We start from the raw sequence: 18,264 nt of genomic DNA, 5'->3' as shown, positions 1-18,264 counted from the left end.
CACCAGTAAAGACCATGGAAGATCATTGTGCAGAATGTCCCATTTCACAAGTTCAAATGTATAACAAATAATTTGAAAATAGCCGATCTACAAGCTCACAATGTGTTGCATCGCGAGCATGTAATAGTGTGTTTTGTAATAATAATGAAATATATTATATACAATATAATTGTAGTGGAGTAATACTTTCCTCTGAGATGTAGTGGAGTAGAAGTAAAAGTATTGAACATTTACAATGCTGAAGAAAGCAGCCAACATTGATTCTACGGAAGATGGCACTTTGGTAATCGATTGGAAAATAGGACTTGCACACCTAATCAAATGCTCCAAAATCCAGATTTATTACAGCACAGTTAACATTTTGACTAATCAAGGCTTCATCTATATCTACTGTATATTATTACTGTATTAGCTCTGATGAAGACTTGTTAAGTTAAAATATTTGAATAAATCTGGCGTCTGGTGCACAGTGTGTGAATCCTATTTTTTTAAATTGATGGTTCGATGTTTATGGCTGTGCACCTTACGTTTTCTTCAGGACACCTTTAGATAACATAATGGGAGTATATACTGTGTAAATGACCATGTCAATGTTTGTATTATGGATACCCATACTGGTACTCACAGTTGCTGCTGGGAAACTGTCCTTGAGCTCATATGGTTCCTCTGGAATCCACTGCCTTTTCTCCAAACACCACAGAATCTATTGAGGGGAAAGTAAAAATGCATTAATTCATTTTTCAGTCTGCATCAAACACAAAGCAAGGGTTTGGTGAGATTATTTAGCTACCTAAATGAGCGACATACCCATTCAAAAGACAAGATCCAGCAGCCACGGGCAATGCCAAGAAGAACCTTTAGAGTGCGTCGTGGATGTCCGGACACCACATGGGTCGTACTCTCACACACCTGGTCCACGATCGTGAACCTTCCTAGAGTTCTAACCACCTGAGTTACTGTGCTCTGCTGACTACACGGAGAGAGAGAGATTCATTCCAAAACCAAATTATACAGCAAAAGGTGTTACTGGGTAAAAAATGTAAATGTCTGACATACTTACTCAGTTGACAAACTTGTCATGACCAATGTTCTCATAGTCTGTAAGAAAGTCACACACACACACCCTATTAAAAAGATAAATACACAACAAAACACAATTTCTCAAACTATTTCACTCCCAAACCTAGAAGCCAGAGAACCAAGGCATCCAGTAACATCGAGGGGTTTTTCTATTTAAAATAATTAGGACACTCAATTTGTGATCCTCATTGATGGTTTCATTGATCATTCATTCACTAAACTATTTGATAGGTTTGGAAATAGCTCTGAGTCACTGTATTCATATATTATCCTCATTCAGTATGTGACACAAGGAGCAGTTACCGACCACCACACGTTAAAGTCTGGCTTTGAGCTCAAGGAGGAATAGGAATCATAGATAATATGCTTCACATACAGTATGTAAATAACATCTGTTTCAGGGCAGCTCTTCCTTCTAAAAAATAGTCTCTATTCAAAGTTCAAATCTTTGTCGCACAAGAGAAATTTGATTTGACTTGACAAAGCATACATAAAACCATGAATTGGAGTTGGTAAAATGCAAACTATAAGGTCAGGCATGCTAGACATGGGCAAAACAAAAGTGCCAGAAGAAGGCAACGTGCGTGCGTGCGTGCGTGTGTGTGCGCGTGCATATATTACAGTATACCATTGGTTCTCAAAGTGGGGTCCGGGGACCCCCAGGGGTACTTGAGGGGGTTCCAGGGGGTCCCCAGTTAAATGATGGATAGGAACCAAATGGACCCTTATGAGTCTGTAACTCTGAGAGCGTACAAATGGAACCAAATGGACCCTAACGGGTCCATTTGGTTCCATTTGTACACTCTCAGAGTTAAATTAACATTGATTTTACAATATGAATTGGGGTCCCAGAGATAGAGATGCCATTAAATGGGGTCCGTAGCCTAATGCATGTTTAACTGGGGGGTCCTTGAAATTAAAATGGTTGAGAATCACTGCTAGAGCCGTAAAAATCTTCTCTTATGGGGGTCCCTGGCATATCTTTTTCAAATGGGGGTCCGCAGGCTAATAAGTGTCAATTTGGGGGTCCTTGACATGAAAAGGTTTGAGAACCACTGCAGTATACAATCGTAAATCAATGAAGAAGCTCATGGAACTGAAGCAATTATATATCATTTCTTTTTTTGCCATTGTAATTCTCTTTTTTTTTTGTTGGTCAAATGGTGTTGTGTTGAACAAGTACGGGGATTCACAGCTGTTTGCTTGCAGACCAGAGAGGAAGTGAAACTCCAAGGCCACAAGCCGAGAAAAACATGTTCAGAGCTATTGAAACGGAACTGTGTAAGTTTGAATTCTGGTGACGACTATGGTCCATCCATCTCCTGCACTTTGGCCACAACAAAACAACTGGCCATCATTAGCACCAACACCTGAGCGCCGGTTACAGACAGGGCCACCAGGCTCTTTCCTGTCAGGGATCATTTTCTGGTACCTCAGCAGGATGTCAGCAGTGGCGTAAAGTAACTAAGTACATGTACTCAAGTACTGTACAATTGTGAGGTATTTTTTACTTTCTTCAGCATTGTAAATGTTCAATACTTTTACTTCTACTCCACTACATCTCAGAGGAAAGTATTACTCCACTACAATTATATTGAAAACTTTAGTTACAAGTTACTTTGTAGATTTTCATTATTATTACGAAAACACACTAACCACTTCTGCCGGAAACATATATTTCGGCCATTTGAAAATAGCTGATCTACATGCTCACGATGCAACACATTGTGAGCTTGTAGATCGCCTATTTTCAAATAATTCTTTATACATTTGAACTTGTGAAATGGGATATTCTGCACAATGAGCACTTTTACTTTTGGTACTTTAAGTATATTTTGATGCCGATACTTTTGTACTTTTACTCAAGTACATTTTGAATACCGGACTTCTACTTGTAACAGAGCACATCTACATTAATTGCAGTATTGATACTTTTACTTAAAACATGTGAGTACTTCTTCCACCACAGGATGTCAGGGCCATCTGATCACGGAGCTGCCAAATTGGTCCAGCACCAGCAGCCTCATGAGGAAGTACCATTACACAGGTAGAATACCTGATAAACAAGATCAGATACAACTACCAATTGAGATAGAACTGCTTTCATCAGGGGAAAATATTTTTCTAGGCCGATAAGGATAATTCCTTTTAACAGGTCGTTCATGAAAGTCCTTGCGGTTTTGTTTCCAATGAGAACCTGTGAGCAATTAGGGGTTAAGAGTCTTGCTCAGGGACAAATTTCATTTCATCGACGCATATGTTGGCCTGGCCTGGAATCGAACCTGGGGCAACCAGGTCCTCCGGCTCCTTAGGCGGGCTCACTAACCACTCAGCTATGGCCGCCCCGATGTCTGTCAAAAGGTTAACCCACTGCGAACACCAGGGGAATGCTAAAATCAGTTCATTTCATATTTGCACAATAAAAGCTAAACATCTAAGAATATGGCCAGCAACTTTGGAGGTTCCACAAAGGGGTATTTTGGCTTATCCTAAACAGTGGTCGGGTTCTGGCAACAACACAAGGCAAGGCAAGCATTGAAGAATGAGTTCAGAGCACAAAATAAACGCCAGACAAAGAGTCGGTGTGAACTGTAGCGTGGCCTCAGAGCACAAATGAAGGAAATTCTTTAGTGTATGACGCCGTCTCCTCGATGGCTTGGGGTTCTCCACACACACACACCAATATGTCATGATTCTATTCATGCAATGTTATGCGTTTGCTGATCAAATATATTCTGGACAGTTCAAATGGCTATTTCTGCATATTTTCAATCTGTCTGGAAGGATATGCATTCCCTTTAGATGAAAGTTACACAAGATCTGTTTGTATTAGTTTGATAAATCAATCTTTCATGAACACTAATATTTTGTATTGTGTTATTGTATGCTTGTATGACATTCTTTGTTTGATAATGTAAAGTATACTGTAATTGAATCATGTATTGTGACTCATAACTCCGAAGTGAGTGGTCCCTATGGGTTGCAAATTACCTGAAGGTCAGGGGAGTGTGACACATGTATAAACATTGACATTCTACCTATCCATTCATTGAACGGATAGATAGAATGTCAATGTTTTCATCCAGCCATCTAACCAATAGGGTTGATAGATGGTCCAGCTTGCAGGATCAATCCTCTGATCAATTGAATCAGATTGAGTGAGTCTGAATAAGTCAGGTTCATACTAGGACGAGGACCGTCAACCACACCACTTAACCGACAGTTACAGTGGCAACAACGTTGGAGACAACAAGAATATTTACCAGAGACAATACTTTCTGCTGCATATTTAACAACAGTGCCAATTCAAAGTATTGTACACAACTTAGTATTTTATCAAATCAAGCCACTACAGAATAAACTATACTGTAAATATACACAGCTACTAATAATCAATATGCACAGGTGCGCTCAATTGTATTATAGCACTAAGAGAATAGTAAACATCTTTCTATAAAAAAGACCACAAGTCATCACAAAAGATTCAGAAGACTAAGCTAAGAAACTTTCGCTGAGGTTAGGAAATACAACAAAAACAAACTGAGCCCAGGTGCATTTCACAAGCAATGACACCGTACATTACCATCATGGATGACAGAAAGGAAACCATGAGCATTACAGAACCCAACGGGAAACCAGCTGAAATACCACAAATATATGCAGAGATGCAATGTTTTAGAGAAAATGCATTAAAATGCAGAATTACACACAGGACTTTCTACAAAACGCAATACAAATTCTGTAGGACAGAGAAAATAGAAAACCATGCTTAATCTAAAACCCAAACCATCAGTATTTTACAATTACAGTGCATTTACTATGAACTAATAAAGTTATTGTTGCAGGTTGAATTTGATCAAGCAAATGTGAAATTGCATTGTCTGCATCATCATGGGATTCCACTCAAACCAAGGATTAGCGTTCTCATTCCGTTTTTCATCACAGAGAACAGCAAATAAGATCAAAACAAATAAGTGGTATGGAAACTAATTCTCTCTGCAGTACAAGTTGACTAAATGCAGTAGAAAAAAGGAAATCCAGGTTTAATTAGATTTTCAAAAAACAGCACCCATGGGTCCCACTGCTGACTGTAAGCCATCTTCGTTTCGAAACACAAAAACGTTACCTTTCAAATTGTGTAATAAATTAAAACACCATAACCGTATAATGTAGCAATATAATGGATATTACCTTGTTTTGTTTGTCCCCTTCAACACTTAAATTCACCCGCGTTTTCTGTATGTTCTCAGAAATGCTGTCAGTGCAAGCAGCTGCAACAGCATGTTCAGTTCCTCCACCTACAACTGAAAAAAGTATCGTCACAAAACAATATGGAAACAATGCCAAGTAAACACACAGCAGGTGCATTGTGTACTGATGTTTATCAAGGTCTCATAAAGATTCAAACAGTGCTTCTAAGCATTTGTTTTCATATACTTGGGAGTACCAGATGGGTGGGGCACACAGCTTCAGAACAATCCAGATAGTCAAACATGTTGCAGAACAAAGCAGTCTGACTTTTATACACTTTCCTTATTTAAACTTGTTGGTGCTTATTGTATTGTGCTCAGCGGCACAAGCAACATACTGTACTTGAAACAAGCAGATGCTAAAAACTATGTTAATAAACAATCTAATACAGGTCTGCACCTGGTGTAATTTATATGGAAAAAGACCATTCAGTAAAGACTCTCTAAAAAAAGACAAACGTGTTTATTTCATGTTTACATCAATGAAATGATCTGACATTGAAATCTTTAGTTTATGCACAAATGAAATCCTACAATAGGCATCTTATATACAGCTCAAACATATAATGTTCATCATTGGAAACAGAAATGTAATTTTTGACAAGCTACCCACACCAAAAATATAATTTAGGGATAATTATTGCTATAAGACTATATCAATTCCTCAGTTTTAGTCTTAGCACAAAGATACAGTATTTTTCCAATATTATAAACATCCTGTGATTACAGGGGGAAATCCCATGTGGTCATATTTTCAGGATCGGCCCTACGTTCCCTCAGGCCTACGTTTCCTCAGTTTAAGGTTGGGGTTAGGGAAGAGGTTGGGGGGGTTAGAGTTAGGGTGAGGGCTGAGGGAAAACAGCTATGCCCCCATCATTTCCATTTAAAATCCCTAAGTATCAAGTAAAGTTAGTCACATTTTATTAGATTGCTGAATCTCAATATATAAATAAAAAACAAAGTCACAGTTGCTAACCAATGTTAGTAATAGTTCAAGTTGACTTTTGCATCAAGATTGTACTTAGCCAACACTCAAGTCATCAATTTCCAATTGGCACATTCTAATTCACGTTCTTTCCTAATTTCCCAAGACTACTTACATTCCCTGGATTGAGAACAGACTTTCAAGTCAGATTTCTTCTGCTGGCCAAATGATGCACCAGCCGTACATTCTTTGTTTGGTTGTGTAGATAATGTTCTTCTCCGTTTGACAGATTCACCCCTGCTCATGAATGGCAATGTTCTTGCCTTTCCAGTCACAGAATCTACATTGGTACTATGACTGTCCACTTGGACATCTTGGTGAGGATGCTTTTGGATTACGTCCTTATGGCAGGACTTCTTGGTGCTTTCGTCCGGTTTCTTTTTTTCAGGCACTGTGCTTTCTGAATATCTTCTTTTCTTTTTGTTAGAACCTAACAGAATTGTGTGCGGTGTATGGCGGTGGCTAGGGACAGAGAAATAGTCCTCAAACATGTGGTCGTCCTCAAACACGTCGTCATCCGGGTCAACTGAACTTGAGGTAATACTAGTATTTGTTTTTGCTTTAGTGTAAGAGCATAACAAAGAAAATGAGTGTCTGGGTTTGTTAGCTGTTTGCTGATCCACTTTTGATGGTTGCGACACAATTCCTTTAGATTGTTCTTGATTGACAACAGCATTACCAGCGATGGATGGGACTGAAGTGCAACTCAATGAACTCAAACCCTCAGGATGAGTATCAGATTGCATGGTTTTATTCTTTTCTGAAACCGAGCTAGAAAATGATAGGCGTGTTTGCCTTGTTCTTCCGCCCCATTTACTGCCCTCACTGACATCTGGGCAAGGGCTTTTTGGATAACAGAAGATGCTTTTCTTAAGTGGATCACTTTTGGTTGAAGTCCTTCTTGTCTGTTTTGGGACATCAATACAAGGTGACAGCCAGGGCTTCTGAAGGTCTTTCTGTTTTTTGACATCACTATAAGGTGTCAGCCAGGGCTTCTCAGAGTCTTTTCCCAGGAGTGGATTGTGATCGCAATGGTCATCATCACCATGTAGCTTTTTCTCTTCGGACCGACCTCTCTCAGAGGAATGAGCGAGTTGAGCAGCAGAAGCACTGGATTCCTCATCAGATTCCTCATCTGCATTAAAGAACAACATATATATTTTAAATAATATCAATAGCATCTCTATAGAAAACATTTCTTTATTGATGGAAGCAAATAGCTACCAAGTCTAAAGCAGAATGTTACTAAATGTACCCAGGTGATAGCTGCACCTAAAAGGCAATAGGTATGTCAAGTACAGTCAGGTAATACATCTGTATAAAACAGAATACACAAGAGACCAAGAAGGTTGACAAACTTTGCTACAGACACCTGTGTAGGAAGGGGAAATGGCTGATTTGAGCAGTTATACCTGTCCTGAGTCAAAATAATTGGACTCTGGGCTAGGTGTGACTACACACCAAATCAGTCATCCTCCCCACACACATTCGGAGAGAGACAGAGCCTCTGTTATGACATACTGTTATTTGTGTTTTTTTATTCCTGTGGCTAACTTCCAAAGAACGGACAGATGACAGCCAGGTAATGTGGATTATGGCGGATTTAAGCAGTCACACTTGGCCTGATTCAAAACTAATTGGATACTGTGCTGGGTGTGACTGCACTGCACACCTGTTCAGGATAAATCAGTCATCCCCACACATACTGAAAAAGAGAGCCGCTGTCATGACAGCGCCTTCATCTGCTCTGGCTTGTATCATCTTACCACAGTCTGATGTGTTTGAACTATCTGCCTGTGTCCGAGTGTCGGAGGAAGCCAAGCCAGAGAGGTGGCTGGCAACAACCTGAAACTCAGATGTCGGATTGCAAAAATGCAAAGTCTTCGCTTTCAAAAATTCCGTTCCCCAATTCAGAAATACACTTTTTAGTAGAGAATTGTTTAGAAGGTAACAGCAACAAGTGAAGGACTGTCAACAGCACTCGTATGCTTTTAACACTAGTACCACTGTCCAGAAACAACGTCATCATCAGTTCCTTACCTAGTAACTTCAAGAAGGATGGTGTACTCCCAATAGAAGGCTTCAGTCCAGATGATGTGCTCGATTCTACCATCTGTGATGCTGAAAATATTAAATACATTATACTGATGAGGCATGTCACATGCACAGGTTTTAGTTTTAACTTTTGTTGTACAATTGTTGCAAAAACGCAATAACCTCAATGCCATAGGTTAACATGGATTTTAGCTAGTAAATTCTGGTTGAGCATACCTGTGGGTGAGAGGTTTTCTCTTTGTGCTTTCATTTCTCTCAACCGCTCTGCCATAGCCTCTGACCTTTTCCATGAGGGGCTGTAGACTATTTTATTTTCTTGATCAATAATATATGGAGACACATCTTCTGGCACTGAGGGAAAAATCAATCAGGACATGATTACATAACTGCATTCCATGGATTTAAATACAGGGATGCGCAAACACATGCCGGTTGTAAAAAGAGAGCTACCCAAAGGGTAGCTGGATGATGGTGAAGTTGTTTTGTCGATTGCAAAGTTGTGAACTGTGCATTATTGTGAAACTTGAAATTGCAGGAAAGTGTGCGGATTTCGAACAATACAACATGTTTGGGGACACGAGTGGCCAATAAAAGTAAAAAAAAAAAAAAAGGACACCGCAAAATAATATTTGAGGGATGAAAGACATCGCTGCTCAGTTCAATGTTGCTCACGTCACACTAATACTAATGTATCCAGTGGAAAAGGCGTTTTTGGCGGAACTAAGCAATAATTTAAGGTGAGCTCCCTGCAACAGACAGCTGATACGCAGTACACTCATTTGAGCATGACAGAAATAAACTATATGGATCGGTAGGGAGCTTTGTTTGTCACCCATTACCCCCGCCCCCCCATAAAAACTCGGTGACATTCGCCAAAAAGTGAGTTCTTTGCACGTATAATAGGCCAGTTAAGGTCTAAAGCGGCCTAAACAGCAAACTTTGTTGTCCTGACTCCTACAGACATTCTGATACAGTATAGTTCATGTAGCGAAATGTTTTATCTGCAGCAATGTAAAACAGTTTGGTCTCATCATGAATCTTAGATGTGAAAAGGCCATATAAAGGCCTACTGGTCTCTTACAGAAAGGTGGTTTTGGAATTAAGTCTTTAATCATCTTGTCCAACTTCTTTTTCTTGCGCTTGTCACTATCAGGGGTTTTTTCCTCTCCTGGTTGCATGCAACGATGCTGCAAGAAACAAAGAAAGAAAAATCAATGAATAGCCAGGTGAAAATCATGTACCTATTCTTTACACCCATGACTGCTTGACCATGCACAAGCTCAACTTGGCGATTAAGTTCACCAAAGACACGACAGTGATAGGCCTAATCATCGACAACAATGACACGACCTACGGGAAAGAGGTCGACAATTTGACAAACAGCCATTACAGTCAAGGTGTGTGTGTCCCCAAAAAATAAACACTAAATGAACAGAACACCTAACCTACTAATATCTAACGCATTCCTACTATCACATAACTACGTAAAAACAACTACACATTTCCTGTGCATCCTGGGAAATATGCAAATATAGCAAGCCTCTTCAGACACACCCCCAGCATCCAAGACAGAGAGACAGAATACTGCATGTAGGCCTGGGCACCTAGGCTGAATTTGGCCTGACAGTGCATCGCGGGTTCGAGTCCTGATCCCAACAGCCTTTGCTGCATGTCACTCCCCATCTCTATCCCCATTTCCTGTCAGCTTAACGGCATAAAAGCCCCAAAAATAAATCTTTAAAAAGAAAAGAATACTGCATTTAAATAATTTTAACCTGCCAATGTTTTTTTAAATCATTCAAATTTGGCTGGTTGGTTAATAACACATTATTCTGTGGTGTGACAAACTGAGAATACATATTTATTACATATTATTACTGCTTTATAGCCACTTTAAATCCAATATAGTACTTACTTTCTTTTTGTTGAACACAGTCTTCTTATCATCATTTAAGGCTGGGTACAACTCTTCATCCACATGTTCACCATCATCTTTACATCTGAAAATAATTTACCATTAACATGAGCAAGTAATGCTTGCATTATTTAATGGCATAAGGATGCAAATGTAAATCACACAACACACACACAAAAAAACTTTGTTGAATTGAAAAAACATATAAGACACAAGACAGATTACCTGGCAACCCACAGGACTGACACAAGCTTGACACCAGTTCTTTTAGCTTTAGTCCATGTAGCGTGATGTCCATTCTTGAAGACTACATGGGTAACTTTCTTATTGAATGACTTGGTTACCTGAAAAATTAAAAGACAGGGGGTATATTATTGCTATCGGCGGATACCTTATACTGTATGTCCAAAAACGTTTCTGGATGGAAAAAGAACCTGTGTTATTTAGTTAAAAGCTCTTTTTAATACTTTTTATTGGTTATAGATTTATGAAACAGACTTAATCATTTTCCAACCTGGCATCCCTGTTTTGACCATGTCATTATAGGCAAAACTTCTTAATTTTACAATGTGATCTCATAGATCGGCTATTCTTTTACGCAAAACACTGCCATGCGACAAAGTATAAAAAAAGACAATGTAGTATGCATGTTATGCACTGCATGTGTATGGACTCACCTCGGCTCCCATTTCTTGCAACTGCTGGATGAATGACGTTGAATAGTTATCGGTTTTGTCCGACGACCAGACATCAACATATGCGACAACATCTGTTGACAGAAGAGATGGGAAATGTTTTAGCTGGATCAAAAAACAAAAGTACATTTTTACGTGCATCGTAGTTCAGCAGGATATACCTGACCATCACTTACCTTTGAGAAGATCTGGACAGCTACTGGCACCGCCTGTAGTCATTACTGGCCTCGAACACAGAGATAAATCCACGATTCATACCACAGACGTATTAATAATAACTCAAATGTATATAGTTATTTTCAAAAGCGATGGGGAGAGGAGAAAAAAATCAACTTTATTAGGAAGTATTCATGCTCCCAGAAGATCGGCAAGACCATGACAACCCCCACTACTGAAACAAACATAATGACATTACTCCTCAAATTGAAAAAAAAAGAGTAAACTATCATACCCACTATAATAAATATGTATGCAATGCAATGAAATATATTCTGTATATGCTATTTAACGAGTGGGCATGTTACATCACAAACAGCCGGTGGACGTAAAGTTACATGATAACTATGTCAAATGACATTGTAATAATTCAATGTGTGAATATGCTCAAAGCTGGTTTATTAGAGCAGTTAGTGGAACTTACTTGGAATCTAGTAGTGCATGTGTGAGTCAGTCTGAAGCTGGTACTAGAGATAAGAGAGAAGGGGTGCCTCACGTAGATCCGGCTGCAAATAAAAGACGTTCATTTGTTATCCAGGCGCATGTGCGGAATTATTCTTAAGATTCAAGAATCAAGTTTTATTTGTCACACTACTCATACAGGTAAAAGCAGCGAAGTGTGGAACGGCAATGTTGTGCAACTTAGCAATAACAATAAAAGAAAGCTAGGATAAGAAAATTTGTTGTAATAACAAGTTGCTTTTTAAAATGTTGACACTGTTGACATGTGTTCTATTTTAACCACTAAAGCCGTCTTTCATACAATTAGAAGATCTACTTGTAGAAGAAGAAAAGGTCTGAAAGAGGGTGTTTAAAGCAGCACTATGTAACTTTTTTAATGAATAAAATGTAATTTTGTCCAATCTGTATGGTAGAGTATGTTAATACGATATAACTTATACAACTGGGGGTGGTTGTATCTTGTCTCCCTGCTCTTCTATTGAGACATTTAGATCGTGTCAAAGTCTCACCTAGACACAGGATCTGACACGAATTTTCAAGAAGATTCAATTTATGCTCAATGGTATAAACCAGGGGTCTTCAACAGGGGGTCCTCAGAGTTACTACAGGGGGTCCGCCAAATCTTTGTGTGATATGATTTTTACCTTAACCACTTGAACCCTAGTATCCCTTTTCTGAGGAGAACTTTAGCCAAAAATAGGAGATCTACAAGCTCACAACGCCTCGCGCTGTGAGCTTGTAGATCGGCTATTTTTGGCAAAGAGATATAGGTGTAGAGGGAAAAAAAGAGCAGACCAAGTAAACAAAAAAAGTTGAATCTGAAACACAATTTTATACAATATAGAGGGGGTCCCTGCTTCATCTCTCTCTCAGCTAGGGGGTCCTTGGCCTGAAAACGTTGAAGACCCCTGGTATAAACATTTCAGCAGTGGTGGAAAGTAAACAATTACATTTACTCAAGTACTGTACTTGAAGTACAATTTTGAGGTACTTTTACTTTACTTAAATATTTTCAGTACTTTTACTTCTACTCCACTACATCTCAAAGGCAAATATTTTACTTTTACTCCACTACAATTATTTGAACTAGTTATTTTGAAGATTTTGATTATTATTACAGAAAACTTACCTTGCCCACTTCAGCCCTATATACATTTCGGCCATTTAAAAATAGCAGATGGATCTGCTATTTTCAAAAGATTTGTTTACATTCTATACATTTGAAAATTGTACTTAAGTAAAACATTTGAGTACTTTTTCAACCAGACCACCACTTGCTCAGGAAAACCGGGGTTCATATCCGGGGTATAGCACAGCAGTACCAAGTACAAGATTTGCCTCGAAGAGGTAGTGGAGTAGAAGTAAAAGTATTGAAAACTGTAAATACTCCAGTAAAATACAAATACCTCAAAACAGTACTGAAGTACAGTACTTGAGTAAATGTACTTAGTTACTTTCCACCACTGACACTAACGTTGTTGTTTGTTTGGCTAGCTGCTTAGCTACTACATTGCTTCCGTATTAATGTGAACTTATTACACACTGTAACTGTAACACAACACTGTGTCCACATCTGAGCGTAAACAAACACCTTATAGCTCCACTAAACGATAATAAAACACTTTAACTCACATAGTTCCTTGGTTGAGTTGTTGTTACTGTTAAAAGTGTTAAAGTTCAACTATTACACAATCATCCCTCCCGCCTGGAGTTCATCCTACAACGTGCGTTGGAAGGAAAGCAGTGTTGCCAGATGTTGTGAGAGAAATAAGCAACCAGGTCTAGGAAAAACAAGCCCAAAAGAAGCAAGCAACTACTAGGCCACATGAGCACTTTAAACCTATTATGTGCATCGGCTATTTGAAAATAGCCGATCTACAACGCTCACAACGTTTTGAGCTTGCAATAAAATGTGGAATATTTGGATTTTTTTCCCCCCAACATTCTAACAACACAAATGTTCCCTGGCACAAAACATTTTTATGAAAATATTTGAGAAATACTGGTTTAAATAATAGCTAAAAATAAACAAGCAAGTACTTTTTTTTTTAAAAAGAAGAAAAAAACGTAACCACCAATATTTACAAGTGACTTTACAGAAAAAGAAGCCCAAAGTCACTTATAATAAGCCGACATGGCAACGTTGAAGGTAAGGAAGTGATTGGCAAACTTTTACGTGACGTCACTTCCTTTCTTTTCTTCTTCTTTGGGGCTTATTGGCGGTCGGCAAACCAGTTTGGGTGCATTACCGCTAACCTCCTGTCTTTTGCTAAGTTGAGCCAATGTTTTATGCACACAGACAGACAGTAGGATAACTACTCATTTACTTGTAACTTCACTGCATGTTTCAACCACTTAAACCCCATATGGGTAACCGGAGTCCATCAGGGCGCAATAGTCAATACTAGTGTATTTTCTTTTGTGTTATTATGTGGGGAAAGCTTTCGCTGAAAATAGCAGATGACAAGCTCACAACGCCTAGCTTGTCGATCTACTATTCTCTGTGAAAGGCAGCCTTCCCCACAACAAGGATGCTGGAATTTAAGTGGTTAATACTTTTTTGAAATATCTAACCTTGAGTTGATCATTTTTTTAATTGGGGATCGATAGCAGCGTGTACCGTTTCCGTAGTGTAGTGGTTATCACGTTCGCCTCACACGCGAAAGGTCCCCGGTTCGAAACCGGGCGGAAACATCTTTATTTGATTAATTGAGTATAAAGGACTCCAATGGAAACAAGCAAGAACTCTCTTAGCAGCTGACTTTGTATATACTTTCCTGTGCTTTTTTTGCAAACTGCTAATAAAGTATTCAATCAATCAATCAATCAAACCTTGCCCACATTTGAGCAGTGATAGAAGAAGTAGGCTGCCCTATACTCACATTTTGTTACTTTAGTAAAAGTATCAATATACCACAGGTAGACATACTCTGTTACAAGTAAAAGTCCTGTATTAAAAATGTACCTGAGTAAAAGTAAATTGGAATCAAAATATACCTTATACCAAAAGTAAAAGTAGGCTACTCATTACGCAGAACGTTCCATTTAACAAGTTTTCAAAAGTAACTTTCTAAAAAATAATCTACAAGCTCACAACAACACGTCTTATCTGACGACATGTTGTGAGCTTGTAGATCGGCTATTTTCAAAAAGCCGAAGTGTGTATAGGGCTGAAATGGTTAATGTATTTTTTGTAAAGAATAATCAAAATCTACAAAGTAACTAGTAACTAAAGTTTTCAAATAATTGTAGTGGAGTAAAAGTACAATATTTGCCTTTGAGATGTAATGGAGTGGAGTAGAAGTAAAAGCATAGAAAATTGGAAATAGTCCAGTAAATACCTAAAAATTGTACAGTACTTGAGTAAATGTTATTTCCACCACTGAATATGAGTCATAGATATATCATAGATATACAAATAATGTCACAGGACACAGGATGGCCACATGCCCTAGATCCACTTTGGAATCTTGCCGTTCCGTTCCCATGTGAATCGACTGTTATTTTTGAATAGAGGAAATGTTTTATTATAGGCTACTTTCTGTATCTCAGTATGATTTATATGATTTATATATATTATTGCATGTAGGCCATTTTCTTGTAAAAATTAATCATCACTCCTCGTTGCAATGGCATTCTCTTCTCTCTAAAGTCAGGTGTAATTTCCAGGTGGCACACTTACACTTGTAAAAAAAAAAAAAAAAAATATATATATATATATATATATATATATATATATATATATATATATATATATATATATAATTTATTTAATACAATGACCAAACATAGCTTGTGGCCCGTTGTACGCCAAGTTGGTATGGGGGTTTGTGGGTTCAACCACTGAGAAAGAGCAGTGGTTCCAAACCCTTTCTGCATCAGGGGCCAGGGCTTGCTCAAAACGTTTTCATGTCAAGGACCCCCACAATTATATGTATTTGGCCGCGGACCCCCATCTGAAAATATTTTAGTTCCAGGGACCCCCAGAAGCAAAGATTTGAGTAAAAAGTATTGTTACTTTGTAGATTTTGATTATTATTACTTACAAAACATGCATTAACCACTTCGGCCATTTGAAAATAGCCGATCTACAAGCTCACAATGCGTTGCATCACGACGCATTGTGAGCTTGTAGATCTGCTATTTCCAAAATATTTTTTAAACATTTGAAAATTTGAAATGGGACATTCTGCATAATGAGTACTTTCTACCATACTTTCTACTTTAAGTACATTTGTATACCAATACTATTTCTACATTTCAGTATTGATACTTTTACTTAAGTAAAGAATTTGAGTACTTTTTCCACCACTGGTGTTTTGCCAATTATTTGGGGGCCCACTTGTAATATCCTCATGGCCCACCAGTGGGCTGCACTCCACAATGGGCAAGGCTGGTTACGTCACAGCACGTCACCAATGATCTGTATATAGTGCCCTCCAAAAATCCACTTGCAGATCCTCAACAAGCTTCCTATACAACTCCCTGGTCATTGCCGGTATGCTACAGAATATGCAGACATGTGTCCCGTCTCTTCCTCGGCTGAGGGATTCTCCTGAACACACAGTCATGATAAGGACAGACCTTCTTCAAAATGGCAAAGTTCCAGTTCCATATCCCCGCACGTTTCAGGATATCTGGGATGATGATTATGTAAAGATGCCCTGTTCACAGGAGAGCCTGTTTCCAGTAGTAAATGAGAAGACAGGAGACCTGCTTCGTCAGGGCCGATGGCAATTAATCCAGAGAATGTTGACAGTGGGATTTACAAGCTCACTAATGGTGAAGAATGCAATATTGAAATATAATTCTACACATGCCAAGAAATGGGACTTCACAGCATTGGATTTGTACTGCAAGGTCCTGCAAGCTGATGCTGCAGATCACCTACTCGGCGTGTTGCTGCCAGCCATGGTGCAATTAGCACTGAGAGTCCCTGAGCTGTGTACTAAGCCCTTACCTTTCCTTAAGAAAGGGATGAACCACTCCATCACCATGTCTCAGGAGCAGGTGGCGTGCTTGCTAGCTAACGCCTTCTTTTGCACCTTCCCCCATCGCATCTGCGGATCGGCTGAGTACGCCACCTACCCAGACATCAACTTCTTCAAGCTGTTTGAGGGGGCCTCTCCAAAGAAGACTGAGAAGCTCAAGACACTGATGTGCTATTTTAAAAGTGTCACCGAGAAAATGCCTACTGGTTTAGTAACATTCCAAAGAAAATCCTTGGATAACCCTCCCAACTGGAAAATCTCTAAGTCCATGTTCTCAAAGCTGCACATTTCTTGTAAAGGGACCATAGAGGACGGCGGCCACGGAATGCTCCAAGTGGATTTTGCCAATCGGCTTGTGGGAGGGGGCGTGATCGGTTCCGGGCTGGTTCAGGAGGAGATCCGTTTCCTGATCAACCCCGAGCTCATCGTGTCCCGCCTCTTCACAGAGTCCCTGGACAACGATGAGTGCCTCATCATCACAGGTACGCAGCAGTACAGTAAATACACAGGCTTTGCAGACAGCTTCGAATGGGTCAGCAGCCACGATGACACAACTCCAAGGGATGGCTGGCAGAGAAAATGCACTGAAATTGTGGCCATTGATGCATTGCCGTTCCGCAGCTTCATGGAACAGTTTCACCTAACCAGGGTCACCAGAGAACTCAATAAGGCCTACTGTGGCTTTGCCCGCCCTGGGAAAAGAAGCCAGAATCTCCCAGCTGTGGCCACGGGGAGCTGGGGCTGTGGAGCCTTTGGGGGAGACGCCCGACTTAAAGCTCTGCTCCAGATTTTAGCAGCTTCCGAGGCAGGACGAGATGTGGCCTATTTCACCTTTGGTGACGCGAAGCTCATGACAGACATCCACAGCATGCACACGTTCATCGCAGAAAGGGACATCAATGTTGGGGAGGTGTTTAATCTCCTGGAAAAGTACTACACGCATGTATGTGCAGTATGCCACAGCCGGCGCCCTGTCGAACTCTACACCTTTATCTACCAGGAGGCCAGCCCCTCCCTTAGACGGGGGCTCGGCGGGACACCGCGTTCACCATTCTGGATCGGACGTGCTGTCTAGCATTCCTATTCTGGGGAGAACATACGGCAAGAATAGCATCTGCAAGCTCACAACGCATCGCTTTGAAGAGAGGGAGAGAGATGGACAGAGAGAGCCTATTTCACCCATGCAATAACCTGGCTAATGCTGGGTACTGAGACTTGAACCCGCTAATCGTCTTGACAACAAGAACAAGATTAAAGGTATATTAGCGATAAACGGACACACAGACACACAGACAACACACACAAGACCCTCTTCTAGATAAAGTAGTTAGAATAAAAGTAGAGTACCTCAGATTCTAGAAGACATCAGGATACGAGATACATGAAACAAAATGTATGTATATTAATTGTTTAATTTTGCACCTGGATTTCTGTTTTAATTTGATTGGTTGTGAAGAATTTCATTTTAATATAAACCGATATGGCAGGATGCACCGCAAAGGTGACACATGTCCAGAACTACTAGAACTTTATTTTAAAGATTTCTTTGGCCGGACAAAGAGCAATGGAAATGCACATTGGTGACTGCAAGAGGCATCAGAGTTAGAGAACAAGG

At 39.6% G+C, this 18,264-nt stretch overlaps 2 protein-coding genes across 4 annotated transcripts in view; one reads left to right on the top strand and one right to left on the bottom strand.

The window, feature by feature from the left end:
• mcph1 (microcephalin 1) overlaps positions 1–13,387 on the bottom strand; it is a 33,783-nt gene extending 20,396 nt beyond the window's left edge. The window contains exons 1-14 of one of the 3 annotated variants that reach the window (XM_084076771.1): positions 13,291–13,387; positions 11,621–11,702; positions 11,157–11,229; positions 10,963–11,054; positions 10,511–10,629; positions 10,286–10,370; positions 9,452–9,557; positions 8,587–8,721; positions 8,356–8,436; positions 6,431–7,450; positions 5,272–5,384; positions 1,061–1,098; positions 808–970; positions 626–703 (exon numbers count right to left, since the gene is read on the bottom strand). In XM_084076771.1, coding sequence (XP_083932897.1) covers positions 626–703; positions 808–970; positions 1,061–1,098; positions 5,272–5,384; positions 6,431–7,450; positions 8,356–8,436; positions 8,587–8,721; positions 9,452–9,557; positions 10,286–10,370; positions 10,511–10,629; positions 10,963–11,054; positions 11,157–11,199 — 2,073 coding nt within the window. In that variant the 5' untranslated portion in view covers positions 11,200–11,229; positions 11,621–11,702; positions 13,291–13,387. The remainder of the gene's footprint in view (positions 1–625; positions 704–807; positions 971–1,060; positions 1,099–5,271; positions 5,385–6,430; positions 7,451–8,355; positions 8,437–8,586; positions 8,722–9,451; positions 9,558–10,285; positions 10,371–10,510; positions 10,630–10,962; positions 11,055–11,156; positions 11,230–11,620; positions 11,703–13,290) is intronic. The other 2 variants (XM_084076772.1, XM_084076773.1) reach the window with 2 other exon arrangements.
• A 2,771-nt stretch (positions 13,388–16,158) lies between these two features.
• LOC311058650 (poly(ADP-ribose) glycohydrolase-like) lies at positions 16,159–17,724 on the top strand (the record flags this gene model as incomplete). The annotated part of the gene is made up of 1 exon (XM_084076113.1): positions 16,159–17,724. The coding sequence occupies one exon, from the start codon at positions 16,159–16,161 to the stop codon at positions 17,722–17,724; it is 1,566 nt and encodes a 521-aa protein (XP_083932239.1).
• Positions 17,725–18,264: the final 540 nt, after the last annotated feature.

Source organism: Gymnoscopelus microlampas, assembly GCF_963454915.1.
Source record: "Gymnoscopelus microlampas genome assembly, chromosome: 13".
Taxonomy (NCBI): domain Eukaryota; kingdom Metazoa; phylum Chordata; class Actinopteri; order Myctophiformes; family Myctophidae; genus Gymnoscopelus; species Gymnoscopelus microlampas.
Note: the sequence above shows the minus strand (reverse complement) of the source record. Positions and strands in the feature narration are given on the sequence as shown.